At 38.9% G+C, this 20,751-nt stretch overlaps 1 protein-coding gene and 1 pseudogene across 1 annotated transcript; one reads left to right on the top strand and one right to left on the bottom strand.

Moving 5' to 3' along the window:
- The first annotated feature begins 3,168 nt into the window (after window positions 1–3,168).
- Window positions 3,169–8,867, top strand: LOC120286622 (annotated as a pseudogene).
- A 418-nt stretch (window positions 8,868–9,285) lies between these two features.
- LOC104445404 (putative esterase YitV) lies at window positions 9,286–14,944 on the bottom strand. The gene is made up of 13 exons (XM_010059291.3): window positions 14,648–14,944; window positions 14,132–14,208; window positions 13,955–14,035; window positions 13,729–13,857; window positions 13,552–13,638; window positions 13,130–13,183; window positions 12,887–12,977; window positions 12,728–12,798; window positions 12,552–12,621; window positions 11,592–11,644; window positions 11,176–11,269; window positions 10,369–10,466; window positions 9,286–9,595 (listed from the first exon to the last, which is right to left on the bottom strand). The coding sequence occupies exons 1-13, from the start codon at window positions 14,727–14,729 to the stop codon at window positions 9,503–9,505; spliced, it is 1,080 nt and encodes a 359-aa protein (XP_010057593.3). The 5' UTR covers window positions 14,730–14,944; the 3' UTR covers window positions 9,286–9,502.
- Window positions 14,945–20,751: the final 5,807 nt, after the last annotated feature.

Here is a 20,751-nt window from a genome sequence, read left to right as displayed (position 1 = left end):
GTCCACCTCTTGGGCGAACCGATTGCCTTTGAACTCCTTGGGTTTTGGCACCTCAATTTTAGGCAACGCATGAGTAGGCACCGCACCGTTCGTGATGCTAAGCTTGCACAGGGAGAGCTCGATCTTGAGCTCTTGGATCTCCGCCTTCATGGCTTCGACCTCTTCCCTACACGGGCTTACCTCCTCGATTATTTGGACGCGCTCGTTCAAACCATCGATCGATGCTTCGAGAGCTTCGTCCTTGTCGAACAATGGAGCCGTGGCTTGGTTGATGCCGGTCGTGAAGTCTTCACGGAGCGAGCCCTCAACCTCCATGATCCTGTCTCGCACATCGTCAAGACCTTCCATGAGTTCGAGCACAGCACTCCGGACCTTCCCGATCTTCTTATCGAACGTGGCCGCAACATCCATCGAGGTCTCCCTCTTCTTTGATCGGCCGCGGGTCTCTTTGACTTGCCCGGCCTCTCCACCTATAGTCGCTTCTTGGCTTGATATTCTTTCAAACAGTTGGCGCTCTTCAATCTCTTGGAAACATATCTCTCTTTAGCTCTAATACCATTTGTCACGGGCCAATCGATTGGGATCGTGACCGCGCGGCGACTCGGGCACTTTAGGATTGGATTGGATCGCCAAAGCACCTAAGCTAAGCCTTGCTCAATCGAACGCTCACTCGCTCGCCTTACCCGGATCGTAGAGAGAGAAAGAATCTAGAGAGAAGAGCTCTGGAAATAAGCTTTGCTTTGTATTGCGGAAGTAATAGATGTTTACAAATGAAAGAGGACACCCCTTTTTATAGTTGAAGGCCTCGGATTACATCCATTGATCTAGAATTCTATCGGCGGACGAGATCGCATCGCCTTAACTACCGACATAATGTCAACTACCGTCTATCGACATAAATAACGGAACAGACTTCTAGAATATGACTCAATGACGGTTTCGCCCGCCCTTGGAAACTTCGGGTAGAAGGTTTGGTGGGAATCCGAGTGAGAGCAAGAAGTCCACGGGTGAGTCGCGATTGCCCCTTGGCAACCTCTCGGGTCGACTCTCTTTAGGCCCGTGACACACACATGGATCTATGGCATCGATTTGTAGAGATCATTATGGACAACTAACTGATATATACACCGCACGATTCCAAGCTGCTTCGCCTCTTATCGCGGAGTTTCAGGCTCTTACCTTTGCTCTTCAGCATTTGCTACACCAGGGGCTTCATCAAGCTAATATTGATCTGGAATCGGACTGCAACATCGTTGTGGTAGCTGTAACAGGGGAGGATCCACCACCATGGGAGACTCGCGTTCTGCTTGCGGAGGCGACAGCTTTTCTCCCTCTTTTCCCTAACTTGAATGTTCGCTTCTGCAAGCATGAGGCTAACGCTGTGGCCGACTAGGCCGCAAAAGTCCACCCTTCGACTATGCAGGCCCAAGACTGGAACATTTTCCCACCTTATCTTTTGTTAGATCTTGTGTATGTTGACGTTTTAATGGGTGGATGTAAGCTTCCGAAGATATAATATTCTCTCTGCTTTCGACCAAAAAAAAAAGGTATGCTGTAATGCTAGTTCCTTGAGGAAATTGGAACAAGTAAAGCTTGCATTTTCACTTGAATTGGTATTGAGGAGTCCATTTTAAGACAATAGACATAGGAGATGCGGGGTTCTATAGCATAAAAGGGATTCTACAGAAAGAGGCATTAGTTGTCATGCTTTGGGAAATGAATTATCAATCCGCTTTTAATTAAATTAACTAATAGATTTTTTTAAAAAAAGTGCTTGATCCAACTACTCTCAAATCTCTCCCCTTTGTTCAAAAAGATTCCGTTGACTACTGCGTGATCATCGAGAAAGTTGTCGCGCAATCGTAGAAAAACATTGTAATTTTCGATGTATAAAATTTAACGATTTTAAAATGTAAACTATTTATTTTTTAATAAATGGGTCTTGCGAACGAATGTTGACTGGTTAATCATACTTTTTGATAATTAAATCCTAAATATATTTTTTAAAAATTGCCTTCTGACACTTATTAATGTTATCCTCATCGAAATTCGCTCCTTCGCCTTGTCTTTCAAATTAACTGTACCCCCATTTCTCCCCACGTGCCCCGATTATTATTTTATTCTTTTCCTTTGCCGTGTCTCATCATCTCGAGGAAATTTACCAAATAATTGACAGCGAAAAGGAAGCGCAAAAGAATTTTAAAATAGAATAAAGATCAGACAAGATCAGAGAATGATGCTTTGCTTAAGGGATAAATGTACTAAAAATCTAAAAATCATTGAATTTTACAATTTTCAAAAAGTATAATTAAATTATAAAAATTTCTAAATTTATGCAAGTAAGTCATGCCATTAATTCCGTTTAATTTAATTAATGAGAAATATTTATGTGATTTATTTATTGTTATTTTCTCTATCATACATAATGTTGATGTGGTTAAAACCACTTCGTGGTGATCAAATTTTGAATATAAATTCTATTTGAATTTAAAATGATTTTATTAATATTTTAAAAAGAAAAATTTTAAGAAAATAAAAAGAAAGAGGAGGGAGGTGAGAAACCCTCACCTGAAAGGGCTAGTGACCCTTGCTAGTCATAGGCCAGAGCTATCTTCGCCTGCATTCTTCTTCTCGTGTGTGTTCTATTATCATTCTCGTTCATATGCGTGTGCTTTTTCTTCCAAGTTTGCTTTTTTATTTAATTTAAGTTTAAAATAAAATTTATTTAAAAAAATAATTTTAATAGAAACAACGTTATTCTAGCCTTGTGTTTCATATTTTAGCCATTTTATCACCATCTATGAGAAAGAAAATAAGAAAAAAAAAAAACATGTTATCATTTTTCATTAGTCTCGTTGAACGAAATTAACGAAATGACGTGATCATTCAAATTTGATAAATCATAAAACTTAATTATGTTTTTAAAAATTTTAGTACTCCATTGCGATTTCATAAGAAATTTTTAAACTTCGCACTTATCCTTAATAAAGTACAGGACTAAAGGCGAAATGATAAATATAGGAAAAAATAAAATAATAAAATGTCTCCGACCAAAAAAGAAAAAAAAAATGACAAAATGTCGGTAATATCAATATCAGCGTCACCGCCGAATGTGGAATAATCAAATCACGGCGGGCTCCCCCCACTCCCGCACACATTCTCTCTCCCTTTCTCTCTCTCTCTCTCTCTCTCTCTCTATCGCCATCATCTTCGAGCCTCGGTCAAGACGTTCGCCCGTTTCTCCGCCGGCTTCGCGTCACGGCTCACCGATCGGACTCGCCACGAGACGGCGGCGGCGGCTACGGCTACGGCGGCGATTGCGGCGGCGGCGGCGGCGACGGCGAGGAATGACGTGAACCTGTCGAGCGCGATCCGGCCTCCGTCGGTCCCGGCATGGCCCGCCGCCCTCCTCCTCTCTCGCCCTCCGTCGTCCTCCTCTTCCTCCTCCTAATCCTCCTTCCGGCTTGCTTGCTCGTCGCCCGTGGCGAACCTAATCGCGGCGCGCCTCGCTTGACGCCCATCGACCTCGATCTGTATCATTCCAGGTAATGGCGGTTCGATTTCTGCCTTCTTCCGTCGGATTCCGAGATCGCTCGGCTGATTACGCGTGTTCGTTCTGTTTTGGCCGCTCAGCTCGTTATGAGCTTACTTGCTAGTTTACGAGCGAAAATGAGTTGCAGACGCGAATAATACCTACTTTTTCTGGGGCCGTTTTTAGTCGTTTGTGGCAGTTCGATTTTCCTGGGGATGTTTGGCGATAGTAATTTGGACGAATCCGTATTCAACGCTTCCTTTTTGGTTCTAAGTGATGCTATCTGTTCGTTAGTCTCGGGCGATTTCTCTGTTATGAGTACTTACGATAGATTTGTGTTGATTGCAATCATTGAGATTTTATAATTGATTGATGTTGTTGTTGTTGTTGTGCGCTAGGTCAACGAGTTTTCCGCATCTAAACGTGAACTAATGCAGAACTTTCCTTCTTTTTGGGTGCCGCATTTACGCATAATTTTGATTCGTTAGTTAGTCTCCAGTTGCTGTTGGCGCGTCAAGTTTTAAATTTTTGATTGATCATAAGGATAGAGCTCTGAAAGTACTGCAACTTTCTTTGCCTCTCCCGTCCATTGACTTCTGTAGAGAGTTCATGCCTTGAATTTTGCCTGTCAGCGCTCGTTTGATGGAAGAGATAAAGGCTTTGGTTCACCGTCACCCAGATAAACTTACGGTGAGGCATTGGCTCGCTTGTTCTCTTGTTTCATTATTCTTTGATTTCAGCTAATTTAATCTCGTTAACAGATGAATAATATTAGAAGTGGAAATAGAGGTTATCGAACAGAGCTAGCCGTTGTTACCTATTGCCGCAATGTCAGAGAAATCAATGACAAGTCGAAGTTTCGGATTCTTCTTGTAAGTTTCCAGAGTTTCTACATTCTTTAAATTCTGTTTAGCAATATTTGTTTCATACTTCAACTGTAATTTTTCTGGCAGACATGTAAAAGTCACAATCGTGATAATTAAGGCTCCGCCTTATATTTCTAGGCAGGCCTGCAAAGATCTAGGGATGACCTTCTTAATTCCACTTTTCAGCTTGACTTGTAGTGGATAGACGATCTCAGCTTGGTAACTGCTGGTGTTTTTGACAGATGATTCCTTGTCTTCAGAGTTTTGGACAGCATGGAAGGGAGCTAATTACATCTGAAGTGGCTTTGAGGATATTGTCAATCCTGACTGAAGAACAATTTCTACCAAATGTAGATTCAGTTTCTCTAAACAGTTTCCTTGACAAACTCATCATAAAGGTAAACTTCTCATGACTTCTGTCACAAGTTTTTCTATTATAAAGCATGAAGCTGCAATCTCTGCTCCCGGCACAGTTTTAGGTGCCTGTGAAATGAGCAGTTTTCTTTACTTGCATGACTTCTTGCTTGATTTACTTGTGGCTGACAAGGCATCAAATAAGTATGGATCTTTAATTATTCAAATTGATTGAATCAGCTGTTCATTTCTGTCTCTTTGTCAAATTGAGCATCATTATACATATTATACTAAATGAACCCTTTCCTTTTGCGGCCCAGAATCTTCTATTTAGATGCACCAAGAATATCCCTTGGAGCTATTTCTTTTGTGTCTAAATTGATCTGTAGCATGAAATCCATCGTTTTTATGCATGTCACCAACAACTACAAAGTATATGTTCGCAGAACATATTCTTGTTTTGAGAAATCGCAGTGAAACTTATATTCTTGAAGTTCCATTTCATACTAGGTAGTCCCAATGGAGAACATAAATGGCCGTAGACTTGTTGAAGCAGGAGATCTTTGTGAAAGGAGAAATGGTATTGTATAATTCTGATGTCTTCAGACTCATATTTTTCTAAGAAAAAGAATTTACATCTGTTTCAATTTTGTAACAGGGAGAGGAGTTGACCTGAACAGAAATTGGAGTGTAGATTGGGGCAAAAAGGAGAAGGTTTGTCTTATACCATTGTCTGGTTATGTAATTTATATACTGCAATGGAATGGCTCAACTTCATATCTTTCCTTTCTGTGTTGTTTATCCTATCTGTTTCTTATTATTGAGGCTACATTTAGTAAATTTTCACTGCAGACATTCTAGCACTTAATATGAACTGCAATGCACATTCAACCTTTATTCTCTTGTGAAATGTTCTTCTGATTCTCAAAGTTTCTTTGATTTTAGGATTATGATCCGTATGAAGAAAATCCAGGAACTGGTCCTTTTAGTGAGCCAGAATCTCAAATTATGCGGAAACTTGCAACTTCATTCAATCCTCACATCTGGGCGAATGTGCATTCAGGAATGGAAGTAAGTGTTATCCATTTTCTGCTAATGCTTTTGTTTTCTCACTTTTGCTTATCTAAATAGTTAATGGCTTTGCCTTTATTGTTTTGGATTTGTGTATCGTTAACTGCAGTAGTTGCGATATTAAATTGTGGCAATGTGTTTAAAGTGGTGATAGAATTCTGTGCAAGAACTGCATTTGTTGATTATTTTTAAGTGATGCGCTTAGTTATAGCCGCTTTTAGAATTTTTTTTGTAAATGTGAGACGTCTTTGTTTGGCAGGTCTGATGGTGTTTTTACTAGTAATGTTGGCATTTAAGGTACTGATGGACGATTAATTTGCAAATTCCTTCCCCAATGATCTCCTAACTGGATTTTGTTTTTAACCCCACTGTGAAGGAAAATTACAGAAGCCTTTTCCCTAAGTACCACATTTGAAGATACTTTACTTTCAGCTGAAAATTTGGCAATAATTTTTATGGTTCGATTATTAGATCCATGGTGGGGAATTGTGTGATATTCTTACTCAGGGAAAGTAAAAAATGTAGGGTAACAACACTTTTACATTGTTTTTTACATGGGAATTATATGCACATTGTGATGTTGTTCTTGGCTGTGAAGGTTTTTTTTAATCTTTTTCTTGATTGTGTAGGCTTTATTTATGCCCTATGACCACAAAAATACGACTCCTCTGGGCTTGCCTTCTACTAGGATGACTTTGTTGCTGAAGGAACTAAATGTTCTTCACTGCCAGAATCGTTGCATGATTGGCTCCGGTGGAGGATCAGTCGGGTTTGTATTTCTTTAATTATCAATTTATGTAATTGGTATATTTCCCTGTTTAAAGAGACTGAAGTAAAATGATGCCTCTGGAGACCCAGAATTAAAAAGGAAAGCAATGACACCACGGAATCAATAAGGTCCTTTGCTGAGCAGTAGTGTTTTAGTTTTGAAGGGATCCTTCTTCTGGATTTCTATAGTCTTCTGAGATCTCCCTCCTTTGAGTTGGTCAATTTGTAGTCTGTCTTTTTTTTTTGTTTGGTCAAAATTTGTAGTCTGTTAGAGTGAAACTTTTTGCTTCTCGGTTTTTCAAATGTCACCGTGTCCATACTTTGACATTTTTTTCCTTAAATACCTAAAACTTTCACAATGTATTAGTCTTGACACTAAATTCACATGTAATTCTTTCATAATATTTTTAAGTTAGATAATATTTTAGATATTGGTGAGAAATTAACAAAGTTGCTTTTGCTTTAGCAAGTCAAAGCAAATATACCTTAAATTTCTGATTGCTAGGTTGAGAATGCAAGTTGAGTATCTTGATGCATCTCCATCTCCATTCAATCTCACCTTTTGTTTATGCTTACTTTTTTGCTATTTTGCTTCTTGTTTGGTAGAACTTTTTCTCTTTTTTCATTGACTGGGAAGTGTGCAAGCATGAGACTGAGTAGATGATGGAACTACACTAATGTTTTATACCAATTGGATCACTCTTGAAGCTGCAGAAATCGAGATTTTTTGAATGGATATTCTGCCCCTAATTGTTCTCCTGCTTGTTCCACAACACTTTGAAAGTGACCGATCACTTAGGTTCAGTTTGTGTTCTCAAATTATAAAGCCAGTCAATACTTCAGTTTTGTTTGGTATCGAGAAACTGATACAAGACTGAACTAGAGCTCGGTCACAATTGACGATGGCTCTTAAGGATGTCTACATGGGTAAAGGGCCTAGTTCCGTTCCTAAATAGAATTCACAGTATTACTATCCTTAAACTAATTTAGTCCAAATTTACTTGGTCCTTACTGGGGAGCATACAACTAGTTCCCTTGGTTCTAATAGCCTAGGACCAATAATTAATGGGATGCCGTCCAGCTTGAGCAAACTCTTTCAACATAGTAGATCAAGTTATGCTGTATATTACAGTCACTCATATGGTCTTGAAGCCAGCATCAATTGATATATAAGTTGGTCGGGATTGCAACTGGAACTAACTTATCTCCTGAAGACTAACATGTTAACTACTTCTCCATTCCACAAAGGATGTAGATAAACATCTAATACTTCTGCTTACTTTTGCACATGTTCTGACCGGCGGTTGTGTTCAGGTATCTTGCGCACGGCACTGCTACGGATTACATGTATGACATTGCCAGGGTGCCTATGGCTTTTACCTTTGAGGTTTGTGCAGAGCGCAGTTTACCTTTTCCAAGACAGACTTATAATATTCTGGCTTTCACAATCACTTGACCTAAGTGTTGTTCAACAGATCTATGGAGATGGAGCAGCATCACCAAAGGACTGCTTCAAGATGTTCAATCCGACAGATATTAGCACTTACAATGTAAGTCCAGTTCTTAATTTTGTTTCACTATTGCTGTCAGCACAGAATCGAATAAAACGCAAGGATTTAGTTCACACTCCCTAGTTGATTGGTAATGAATGAAGGTAGGAGTGGCCTTAAATTCTGTTTGTATTCACTTTCAGAGAGTTCTCAGTGATTGGTCAGCTGCATTTTTTACAATCTTCAAGCATGGGCCCCGATACCTAGATGAAATCCATGAAAAAGTGAAGAGCACTTGAAAGACTCCCGACCGAGCTCATGGGAATCAATGGACGAGTACCTCGAGGGGTACTTGATGGACCGGAGCAGTAGGTATGGGAAGAAGATGGAAGTGCTCGATTTCGGTATGCAAGAGATTAGGACATACTTCAGACTCTTCCTCTTATCGTTCGTGCTGCTAATGTTCATGTTCTGTTCTAGAATTTCAAAGAGTAAGTTGAGTAGACCTGTTGTTCTGTCCGTGCCCGTATGACATGTCATGATTTTGTCTTGTTTTCTTGTTTTGTTTTCTCTGTAATTTCTGTTGGGCATGGGTGGCAATGTGCGTGGTAGTGTTAGAGGAAAGGTTGCCAATTTTCATATGCGCAAGTGTTCTTTTTTCCCCTTTTTTGTAGAAGATTTTGTATCTGTTCAAGACGCAATGATTTAATTTATAAGAATAGGGTTACATGCACTCTTGTAGTACTGTATTGAACTTTGTATCAATGAAGTAAGTAATGCACGGAATTACCAGTTTTGAGAAGCAAATTCAGCTCTTATCTTTACTTATCCCAAATTCGTGATTTGTACTTTTCATTTGTGTGGAAATGAAACGTAACATATTTAAAATTTTCAATATGTTAAGACTTACTAACTTCTGTAAGAAGTTACAGAAGTTATCAATATTGATTAGGTTGATTTATCACCTATTCGCAGGTTAAAGGTTACCAACTGGTTTTAGTTGTACACACTTATTTGTGCGAGTTATACTACATTCATTTGGTTTTTTTTTTTTTTAAACTACCAATATTATTTTTAACAAATGGAAGATATAGGGGCAGCGATTGGTTTATCAATTGATGCTTCAACGAGGAAGCATCTCCACATCTATGGAGATGCGGCCGTGGTCAACGGAACTTTATGCTTGAGATAATATACCGGTATATGCTCAGACGTCATAACTGGGAAATTTGGATTAAAGCATCGGTGAGATAGGGAAAGATAAGTTCCCTGCTATACACACAAGACGACGACGTATACATCACCGAGGATCCACCCAAAGGACGGCTGGATCCGGAGAAACACGCACTGCAATACGCAACACTGAAGTAGATCGAAATACATGAAAAGCAACAGGTAGCCAAGACGAACAACGAGGATCGTTACTGTTGCTTAAGGAACCTGTCGAACCAGTCACTAGCCTCTTTGACCATCAGCGGTGTCACCTGGTGTCCGATTCCCGGTTCTGCAATTAACTGCACGTGTTGGAAGAAGAGATCAGTTTTTCAATAGAATTGGTGTGGTTTTCAATCAACCATAACAGTAACAATGTTGGAATGTGCGTGCGTGCGTGTAGTGGTGGGCGCGAAAGTACGTGTTTGACAACGACTGTGTGCCGACTGGTAATGAAGCATTTGGCTGACCGACAGGTATGTTTGTCGGGCAGAGATTGCTGAACGAGCAGGCACATTGACCGGGCACATTGACCGGGCACATTGTTCAAACCTAATGAATCATCCTAAGACAAAAACCTCCACCTTTTAAGTAAGCGCATCGGTGGCCCCGCGGAATGGTTTAACCACTATCTGTCATGACTAAACCACCAACTATCGCGGCTAATTTGCCACCCGTCACTTCTGGGCTGACACATGTCTATCGTGACCTGTCCACATAGATATTTTTGGATGGGATGGGAACCGCAGGGCTGGACTCTCTGTGGACGAAGTAAGAAAGGTGTGTCGGTGAATCCCTAGAGTCGAATTAAGTTCAAACGCCAGCGCAGGGGTGAGGTGTAGAGGCCACTTGCTTTGCTTGAAGTCAGGACGACTGAAAACTTCTGCTTCCAATAAGAAAGTTTTTCATACGTGTACTAGCATTGGCGTCTAGTCAAAAAAAAGATTGACCCTAAAGAAATGGAGGAGCTCGCGAAGCTTCCTTTCTTCCTTTCTTTATTCATCACCTTGAGTGCTTTTGATGTTCTAATTAGAGAACAGAAAATAAAATCTGTGAAAGCGACGGGGCAGGTCACCTTAAAATTCTCTGGACAGTGTGCCTTCTCATAAGCCTCAGACGCTCTTGATTTTGGAACTTCCAGGCCAGCAAGAGGGCAGCGAGGATCATTTGCACCTGAAATTGTCATTTCAAGTTTCAATTTGCATGACAATAAGTAGTGCTACCGAAACATTCCCTTCACAAGAATTATCAGGTTAATGGCAGGATAGCAGAATTGCAGTTATAACAAAGAGCATCTGAAGCCATCGATGCATCTGAAATCCGACCACTCAAGCAGCGGACAGATCTCCTGATTAACAGCTTGGATTTTTTACATCGGAAAACAAGATCAAAAGGACAAAAGTTCTTCATCTTTAAGGAACAAAAAAATCTAGGAAAGGAAATCCATCTGCTATTGAGATGCATAAGAGCAGATTTCCAAAACTGAATGTCATTTTGGTGGTGCTTGGTCTATAAAGACAATAAATGTCTGTCATGCAAGAACTATGGCAGACCAGCGTAAGGATGAACATATAGGGAAAATAGAAGAAATCCGGAGTTGATGTCAGATGGGAAACAACTATAGACTACAAACTCACAGTACCAAGTTAATTTCTTTAGTCTTTATGATGCACAAACAGTGAGTTGAGTTCCATGTACATTAAGACAGAAGAAAAGTTCCAAGGATTCTAAGTGGGCAATTTATCACCAGATATGTTCACACACATTGAACAAATCTAAACATGGTTTTAACTATTGTAGGGCTTATATGTCATTAACAACATCTAGAGATCTCAAGTGCATAAAATTAAGATGTCATCTTCAATGTGAGAAATGACTTTACCATTAATTATCAGAAGGGGCCGCAGAGCAATGGCTGGGACTGTGTTGGGGGCATCAAAATCAGAGGCTAGACCAGGAGCTATCCTATTCCATACCTGCTTAACGGGAACATAAACGTGAAACCAGCAGGAGTTTAGACGCACATATATTGAAGGAAAATACATGTATAATCTGAAGTTCAACTGAGAAAGCACGTGACTATGAGAAGCTGCGTGCTCTTTGAATGCTTAAGTAGGCTTCCTAATATGGCATATCAAAATGCAATTCGCTAGAAGCTCAATATTAGGAATGATTAGAACGAGGGAAAATCTTTCTAGAAAATTAGGGAACAAAAGCATAAACAGAACTCTAAGCAATCAAATAGGTAAATACACTAGTTAACAGAGATCTGGAATTGGATAGCTAGTAAAAGACAACCTTCTCCACCACTTCTCTGTCTATGGTGCTCTTTCCCAAATCAATGCGTGCCTCTGCAAGTGAAAAACTATAAGCATTATTGAGTTGTTCACACTTAGATTTTTCCTGAGACTTGGCTAAAGATGCTGACTGCCCCTGCCCCTGCCCCCTCCCCACCCAAAAAAAAATATATATATATATATTTTGCCAAAGTATTCCAGGAGAACAAAATTTCAGACAATACTTAATGCTATACAGCACTAGCAGATGATGCTCATTTCACAATTTTCATTCAATATGTCATTCCAAGGAAAAGGATATGCCAACAACACACACACTCCCATATGCTGCAGTGTAGCTTCATAAACAGCTATTTACTTGCTTTTTAATTAGCAGCAAAAGTACAAATACAGAGTACTGACAATGCGGTACTTTGGAGGGATAGAGTTCTTTGATAAAATAAGTATACCTGCCGTTCCATGTACTATTTTCTTATGCCAGATGGATAATTTTTACTGGTGCAGAAACAACTAACCGATTGCATTCTAGTGTCGAAATTAATAAATCTTCATCTAGATAATCCAAAAAAAAAATGTGTAATTTGAACTTGTTAAGCTATTAAAAGTAAATACTGTCAGAACTATGGGTTGGGGCAAGATAGCATCTGTGACCATGCAGAAAAGAGCAGAGCTAGTTCCCACATAAACAGGTATAGCATATGCTACTTTTCCAAACAAATTGGCTCAAATTGATTAGATATTTGAACTTGTTAAGCTATTAAAAGTAAATACTGTCAGAACTATGGGTTGGGGCAATATAGCATTCATGACCATGCAGAAATAAGCAGAACTAGTTCCCATATAAACAGGTATAGCACATGCTACTTTTCCAAACAAATTGGCTCAAATTGATTAAAACCTAAGAAACTGGAAACAAAGTAAGATCGATGTTGTTATCATAGCATATAAGCCTTGATGTTACCTTCAAACACAGGTTTTATGCTGTCAACTCTACCCTGCCACATATCGTTGTCTATGGCCCATCGGAACCCCTGCCCATAATTAATCAATATTAATACTGAAAATTTTGGACTTGATACCTAGCAAAAGATAGAGAAAAGGAAAGGCATTGACTATTAAAGAAGATGAACTTTTAACCTGCACACCGATAATAGGGACAACTACAGAATAGCGTTTGTCAGCAGCAGCAGCAAACCATGCATGCATTCCTGGATGACAATGAGGAATGTCAAATACATAGATGACGGTAAGTATCACTTATGGCATCCGACCTAGTCTAAGTTCTAATAAATCAACCTCCAAGTGATTCGCCCGTGATCCCTATCCTTGAAGGGTCTATATCCTCTCTCTTTGTGAGATAATCTGCCAGTTTGATCAAGTCCCAGACCTGCAGGGGTTCCAGTGATCTCCTCAATACCCAGAGCTAAAAATAAGCTGGATTTCTGTAGTCAATCATGTGAAATACACTAACTAGACAATGAGGCTGTTGAGATCATCAAATATGCAGCAGTACTAAAGTTCATCAATAAAAGGACTTACTGTATCAAATATAAATGGCATAGTATCACCCTTTTTCCATGATGATACAAGAGCCTGCATTGTGACCGAGATAACCAGAGAGATAAATCAATCAAAGGTTTTCTTGATAAAGTCCAAACCATCTTTTATACTCTAAGATAATCATGACAATTTTTCTATCTAATATAGATGAAGAAACTAAATAAAATAAACTTTACAAAAAAAAAAAAAAAAAAAAAAAAAGGAAACCATATAGCTATAAATAGAAGACGTTAAGAGAAAGCATTTGTGCATAGTTGAGGCACCTAACAACCAAATTACTCAAGTGTATTTCATTTTTCTGTGACCAATCTGTCAACAATGGAAGACCAAGTCCCTTTGAACAGGCAATGCAGAATCAAGGAAGACAAGGAATAAGTAGACATGGTAATAGCAAAACAGACCTCGCGATAGGTGGTCAGACTACTGGCACGTTCTCCATGATAGCGAGAATCAACAGCAACCGCAATATATCCTCGAGAAGCATATGCCTGGAGAAAGAAGGAGCAAGAGTAAGCATATGCTTCATTCCTCAGTCATAAGCAGAGGGTCTCATAGGTCTGATGCCAGGAGGTAGCAACCTCAAGCAGAGGGCGTAGCCATTCTTTGCACTTATGTGTGCTGTGCAGGAACACAACAGTAGGCCTCTTCCGGACAATGTCCTCTTTCAAGCTTATGATAAGGACAGGCAAGCGACCCTGCTCTCCTTTCTGAATTATAGCAATAAACCACAATCAAAGACGAATGGGAAATGATCTTTCAATGGACACATTATTGAAGCTGCAACGACATTAGGGCTTAAACTACCTCAGTAATTAAGTAGACATTTTCTTCCTTAATCAGCTCCTTGAGATTCTCAATGTTTTCCTTGGGACAAGATTGCATTGCCTAAAGAAATTCCACATCCAGATGTAAACAATCCCAACAGCAAGAAGCCTCACAAAGGCAAATGATCTCAACGCGTCCCCCATAGAAATGGCGTACCTCACTGAAACTAGGCGGATTAGCATCTTGATACAAAGGATTCTCCACCGGCTTCGCAGGCTCTACGGACAGCTCAACTGAAACGCACAGCAGAGACAATTAAACATTCGCAATTACACGTCCGCTTTAACAACACAATCTCTCCGATTTCCGGTTCCTTCGCCGAAGACTATCGCCAACGATCACTTCTTCCGAACGAATCCGCTCCAGACGAAATTCAAAAACCGATCCACATGCACTTCGCAATCGCAAAACTAGACGCCAGATCAAACGAGATGCGCGCACTCGAACAAACAAGTAAAACGCCGATTCGGCAAGCATTCACGAATCTCAAAACAGCTCGCGGCGCGCTACGGACTGCTTCCGAACGGAGCTCCGAGCCTCGACATCCACGAACGGAAGCAACGTCACTCGCCACAAGCTCACTCACTCATCCTCACCGACGAAGCACGGAACCAGTTCGAGCCGAAAACGACGAAGGAGCGCGTCGCGTCCGTGGAGAGGCGTCGAGCGTACCTTCGTCGGACCGCCTGCCGCGGAGGACTCGGAGGAAATCGGCGCGTAGCTCCTCGGCGTCGGTCGCGGCTCCTCCGTCCATCCTGGCCGCCGAAGTGGGAGAGGCCGCGTCGGCGGTGGCGTATTTATAGGCGGCCGCGGAGGAGGAAGAAGGAGGTGGGCGGGGCGGGAGGCGGGTTCGCACGTGCGGGGCGGGATGGAGTTGCGCGCGCGGGGGTAGGCAGGCTGGCACGTGCGAGGGGCTGGCCCCATGGCGGGGGAGAAGAGAGCTGGGCGAGGAATGTGCGGGAGCAGCGATTTCATTTGATTTGCTTCTTCACTCGAATTGGCGGATTGCGAAGGAGACAATCTTTGGAAAACTTTTTTGGCAGCGTCCTAGCCCGCTAGGGACGCGGACATACGAAGCGAAAAAATGGAGAAGAAGAACGAGAATATTTTTCATGAATAATCCTTCCCAAAATTAGAAAGGGAGAAATTAGATACCGCTCTAAATAATCTCTCCACTATCAGTATAAACTCACAAGTTGTAGGGTTATAAAGTTTCGACGTTACAACTATAAAAGGTATGGCATTATATAAGAATCCGGGCCGTAAATCATGTATACCATTTATAGCAATAAAAGCGCTATTATCTACTTTAATATGATAGGATGATTGATATATTAGAAAGTGTCTACCCATAACAAAGTTTCTACGCTTAAACATTATTTTCTTCCATCAGACTCCGTAACTCCATTATTGCGAAAATAAATATTAACGGATTGCGAAATGTGCAGGAAATAGAGCACCTTCTTAGAAAATTATGTTTTAATGTACACTAATTGGGAAATCCCCTCTTATCAATCCCGTGAATCGAATAAGGTATGTGAGTGAATGCTAAAAGAAGAATTTGACAGATACAAAAGGGGAAATGGAGATAGCATTTTGCAGTTACTTGTACTTCGAAGACTTGAAAGGAAAAAAACGAGTAGTTTAAAAGTCTCAACCCATTGTGTATAGATCGATCTCTTAAAAGAAGTGATTTGAGTGAGCATATGAGATGTTGGCCATTTCAAAGGGCAACTCTAGCAACGAGTCACATAGCAAGGGCCATCTCAATGGGCATGGGATCTTGGAAGGTTATGGATTTTATTCTCGTCTCCCTTATCAGATTAGGTACGATCTTGTTTGTGCCCAAACTACAGATCTGCTGGAGGGGATCATGCTTTGGAATAATTTATAATGACCCGATCTACTTCACGTGGGATAAAAAGTCTTCCGAGACGACTCCGAATCACTCAATATCATTCTCCCACGTTCAATGTCGAAGACAAGTTACTTAAATTGCCAAATCAACCAACATGTGAGTTTTAAAAACTACTTTTTTAGGATAAATTTTTTATTGGCTATAATATTTTATGAGGGAGCCAAGATTGCATTGGACCATGCTAGTCCAACCATGGAAATATTTTAAACCTTTTGGGGATCGTCTGCCAGCGATTTTCTTACTGGTGTTGGTTGAGACGATGATAGCGAAATAGAGGAAACTTACAAGAAAGCTGAAGATAAAGAATGGATAATTTTCTAATTTTATACTTTAAAATAGACTAAGTAGGTATGCTTGACATTATTAACGTTCAATCGCTAATCTTGGAAAACATATCTCCTTATGACAAGAGCAGGTTAGTCCCCCTTGTACTCATGAATGCAAAATTCGACGCTATTGAAAAGCTCGTCGCATGATGTCGAAAAGTGCGAAGATGGTCGTTAGTTGAATTAAGCGAAAAGAAAGAAGTGAGAGTCGAGAGTAGAAATCCTCGATCAAAAAATTACAAAGTGATCTTATCCTAGTAGCTTAACTTTCTGGCTTCACTAATTGCAATTTAACTGTTTTTTTTTTTTTTTTTTTGCTCGACTTGGTTCGAGTTTAGTACAATTTAGTAAGTTTGGTGGATCGATTTGCAAAAGGGGCCCTTCCTTTTTTTTTTTTTTTTTTGTTTTTGGCCTTTGGTCGAACAAAACGGTCCCTCTGGCTGTGAGGCTAAAAGGACCCAAAACACAAACACTGCACTTTGGTCAGTTGGCGGGAAGTCAGAAAAGTGGTACGAATAGGCCACAAGACGAAGGTGGGGACGAAAGTTCCCTAGAAAAAGTACTGAAAGTAGACCGCGGAAGAAACATGAATAAATAAATGATTTTAAAATTATTTTTCTAAAAAAATTAGTATTTATATCACATACAAAATAAATGAACGAAATATATTTTTATTATTCATGAATACATTTATATATAAATTTTCATTGATAATGAGAATTTTTCTTACTGACTAATTATTTCAATTGATATAAACGACTATTTTTAGAAAAATATTCTTCAAATTATGAATTTTCCATGAAAGAAATGGCGTCTGAGTTTCGAGGTCAAGAGTTTAATTTCTAGTTTGGCAACTTGTAATTAGAGCAAATTATAGATATCAAGTTAATTATCAAGTTTCATAAGCTCCATGACATAAAATTCCCTTGAGTACAATTTAAAAAGGGGTCAGAAGCTCATTACTCGTACTTGACACTTTCTGAAAGTGGAGACCTGGGGTCAAATTGGTTGGATTTTACTTTTAATGGGGTCAGAAATCGAAATTTTGTGGGGTCAATGGGGCCAATTACGAAAATCTTGTGTATGATAATTGAAGGAAAAAGCATTTGGGTGGGGTCAATTGGCCCCTCTCAGAATTTCAAGAACCGCCACCGTGTTGTTCATACCTTGCTTTGTCTCTTTAATTAAGCGTTCCGAGTTGCATGTGTAGTAATATTCCATATATTTATTGTCCCTTTTCATGACAACAATAAAATTCCGTTTGTTTTGCGAAAAATAAACAATTTAATTTTTTTTTATAAAATAATCTCTTTTTTGTCTCTTTAATGAAAAATATTTTCATGGACCATGAAGATGATTAGACACGAATTATTATTGATAATGAAAATATTTTTCATTGATTAATTATTTTAAGCAAGATAAACAATCATTTTTAGGAAAAAAAATTTCCAAATTGCTCAAATTTCTACTAAACAAACAAAGTATACTTGATATGAGTTTTGCATAGGGGTGATTAATTCCAAGGTAGGACATTGGTTCATGGACCCACTTAGGAAAGTCCAGTTCCCGAGTGGGTTCATGAAACTGATCAAAATGTCCTTAACAAATTCATTCCCAGGCATTCACAGGTGTAGCTTCAACCCAAATTGGTGTCATTTGCTTTCAAAAGTCATCATCATTCACTTCACTACGATTGCTTTAGACCACGAATTAATCCTCCTCAACACCTATGGTGAACAATCCCTTGGCCCACCATCTCCTTTCAAGTTTTGAAGAATGGTGGACCAGAGATACCCCTAACAATCACTGGTCATAGAGGTTCCCCTATTTTTCATCTGGCTCGTATAACTGAACTTGCTAAAAGAGCCCCCAAAACTAGAATTGACTCACTTTGGTCATCTCTATAGGCTCGAATACGTCAAACTCAAGAGCATATAGAGGCTATGCATGAATTAACCTTTACCTCTGTGATTGCCATGTCATAAGACATGTCACATAGTTTTACCACGTGGTCTACATTTGACCAATAAACATTAGCTTATTTATTATATCAAAACTATTATCTCTTAAAAATATAAACGAAAGAGAGAATTTTTGGATATACTCTAAAAAGCTATAGCTTATTTATTTACAGGATAAGTATATAGATAGGTTTTCCCAACAATGAAATCCACATAATTAAAGCTCAATGACTAGCAACAAATTAATAATATATTTCATTACTCGATAAGTTATTGCCAATAGAAAGCATAATTAATTTTATTTGAGCAATGCACCATTAAATCAATTTCTTATTTCAAGTATAAGGAATTTAACTAGAATATATAATCTTGTTACTTCAACGTTAAACTGATAAAACGTCTAGACTTGCAATATAGCTTTAACATTGCAAACCACAACTTCATTCGAACCATAACATAACTATTAGGGTTAGTTGCTTTGAAGGTCATCTACTTTGTACAGCTTTCCCTTCAATAATTCAACAACTTCCAATTGTCGACAACAACCTCAATCCCATGTGTAAATCAATGTTAAGATATATCGAGGTACGAGAAGGGGTATTGTTTGAAATAGAGAATCCATCTTGACCTAGGACAAGTAACTCTTAATTATGTTTGGGGGCTCTCTCTTCAGAAGCATGTCTCGTCTCTCAGTTCCTCTCTTCATCTATGGGCGAAGAGAAGTACCGTGCCTCTTTGCCGCAACTTCGCTATGCCTTTCATGGTCCTCTCTATATCTCACCTTTGATCACATGGATGTCGAGCCCTTTTACTCAGTTAATCTTGCAAATGTACGTAAGCATCCTACCATAACATCGAGTAAGGTTCTGCATTTAACAAGGTAGCAGGTGTGTCTCCTAAGGTCAGTGTTTCGACCATAATATCATCTTTATATGTTTAAGGATTAAAATTTGTTATTTGCTGATAATTTATTCTACATTCGAAAACCCAGAAATAGAGTGTTTAAGCTATTGAAGGAGATGAATAGGGTGTCTCATGGCTAATACATTAGTTATGTAGAAAATTGATATTAATTAAATTCTCAGATTGAAGCGAAGGGACCTTCTTGTGCTACCAATATATATATATATATGTGTGTGTGTGTGTGTGTGTGTGTAGTTCTATTTCCTTTTACCTAAGCAAGTGTCAGAAAATGTTAATTTCTCCTTCCCGTGAGGGTTGAATTATCTATATATTTATTCATTTATCATTTTTATAAGTGAATATCTTGGCCTGCGATTAATGTATTGAGACAAACCTCAGTTGGTTAATTTTTTTTTTTTTTTTTTTTTTGTAAAGAACCTCAGTTGGTTAATTAATATCTCCCATAATTAAATAATATTCATAGAAAAGTATCAATTTCGAGATTTTTGTCAATGTAGTCTGACGATGATAAATGAAAAAAAGGCAATGCTTTTTGGGATCGCCTCCGAAACAGCCATTTAATATATTTTATTAACATATGATAAATTATTTTTACTAGTCATATAAGTAGAACGGGCCAACAAAAAACAAGTACATGGTCTTGAACTAAATTACCAAAGATAGAAACAAATACCCTTTAATGACCTAACTAGGGTTTTAGGTTAATTCCAAAGTCAATTGGTTGAGTTCCCAGTTCCGAAAACCAGGAATTGACTCCGATGAGGTAGGTTCTAAATTTCTTATTTGAACTTATCCATCCCGAAATCGATAATCTTATTTCATGTGATTTTATCTTTTTGGTGCTTAAAGAATATAATGCCTCTAAAATTTGTCACTTAACAGTAATTAATAAAGCAATGGTCACTTTACAGTAGCCAAAATTATATATATAAACACAGTTCCTTTGCTGGTCATTTCTGCAGATATCTTTCATTCAGAGTATGAAATTAAAATTCTTTTAAGTGCAAGGCAACTAAAAACTAATTGCCCTTTTTCAGATTTCAGCATGTAGTGGCATAAACAGGGGTGATTAGTGGTGGGCATCCCCAAAAGCAGCGTCAGATTTTCGAGTCATTGAATATCTATTTGATTTTATGTGCAATTATAGTAAGTAGTGATTATATTTTGCAGCTTATTGGGCCCTATGGTCCCCACTATAATGAATCGGGCCAACCTTCAATATTGTTTTATAGATATATATTAAGTACCCAGGCTGTGTAATCTTTTTTTGTACCCATTCTTCACCTAACACTGTAGATACGGGTAGTCTTATAGGTAGCAAGTGACTTATCGCTTGTCTCAACGGCGAAAAACGTGTAGAGAAGAGTCGTGCACCTCGTGTACACAATATAAATCCATAATTTCCTTACATCTCGCGTTTCTGTGGAAAGAATATGAAAAGATAGATGTGTTGTAGGGAGAAAAAAAAAAAAACTTTAATGCTCAGAGATATGCAAGATTCCGATTCATTTAAGAAATATAGTAAAAGGGTTTTAATGAATCTCATCAATGAAAGTTTGAAATCGAAACCGATCCTTGATTTGCATTATAGTGTCGAGATGGCAAAAGAAAAGTGCTCCTCTCTTTTTTAGGGTTTATACACATATG

Source organism: Eucalyptus grandis, chromosome 8, assembly GCF_016545825.1.
Source record: "Eucalyptus grandis isolate ANBG69807.140 chromosome 8, ASM1654582v1, whole genome shotgun sequence".
In the NCBI taxonomy this organism is placed as follows: Eukaryota; Viridiplantae; Streptophyta; class Magnoliopsida; order Myrtales; family Myrtaceae; genus Eucalyptus; species Eucalyptus grandis.
This window is presented reverse-complemented; position numbering and strand designations above follow the sequence as displayed.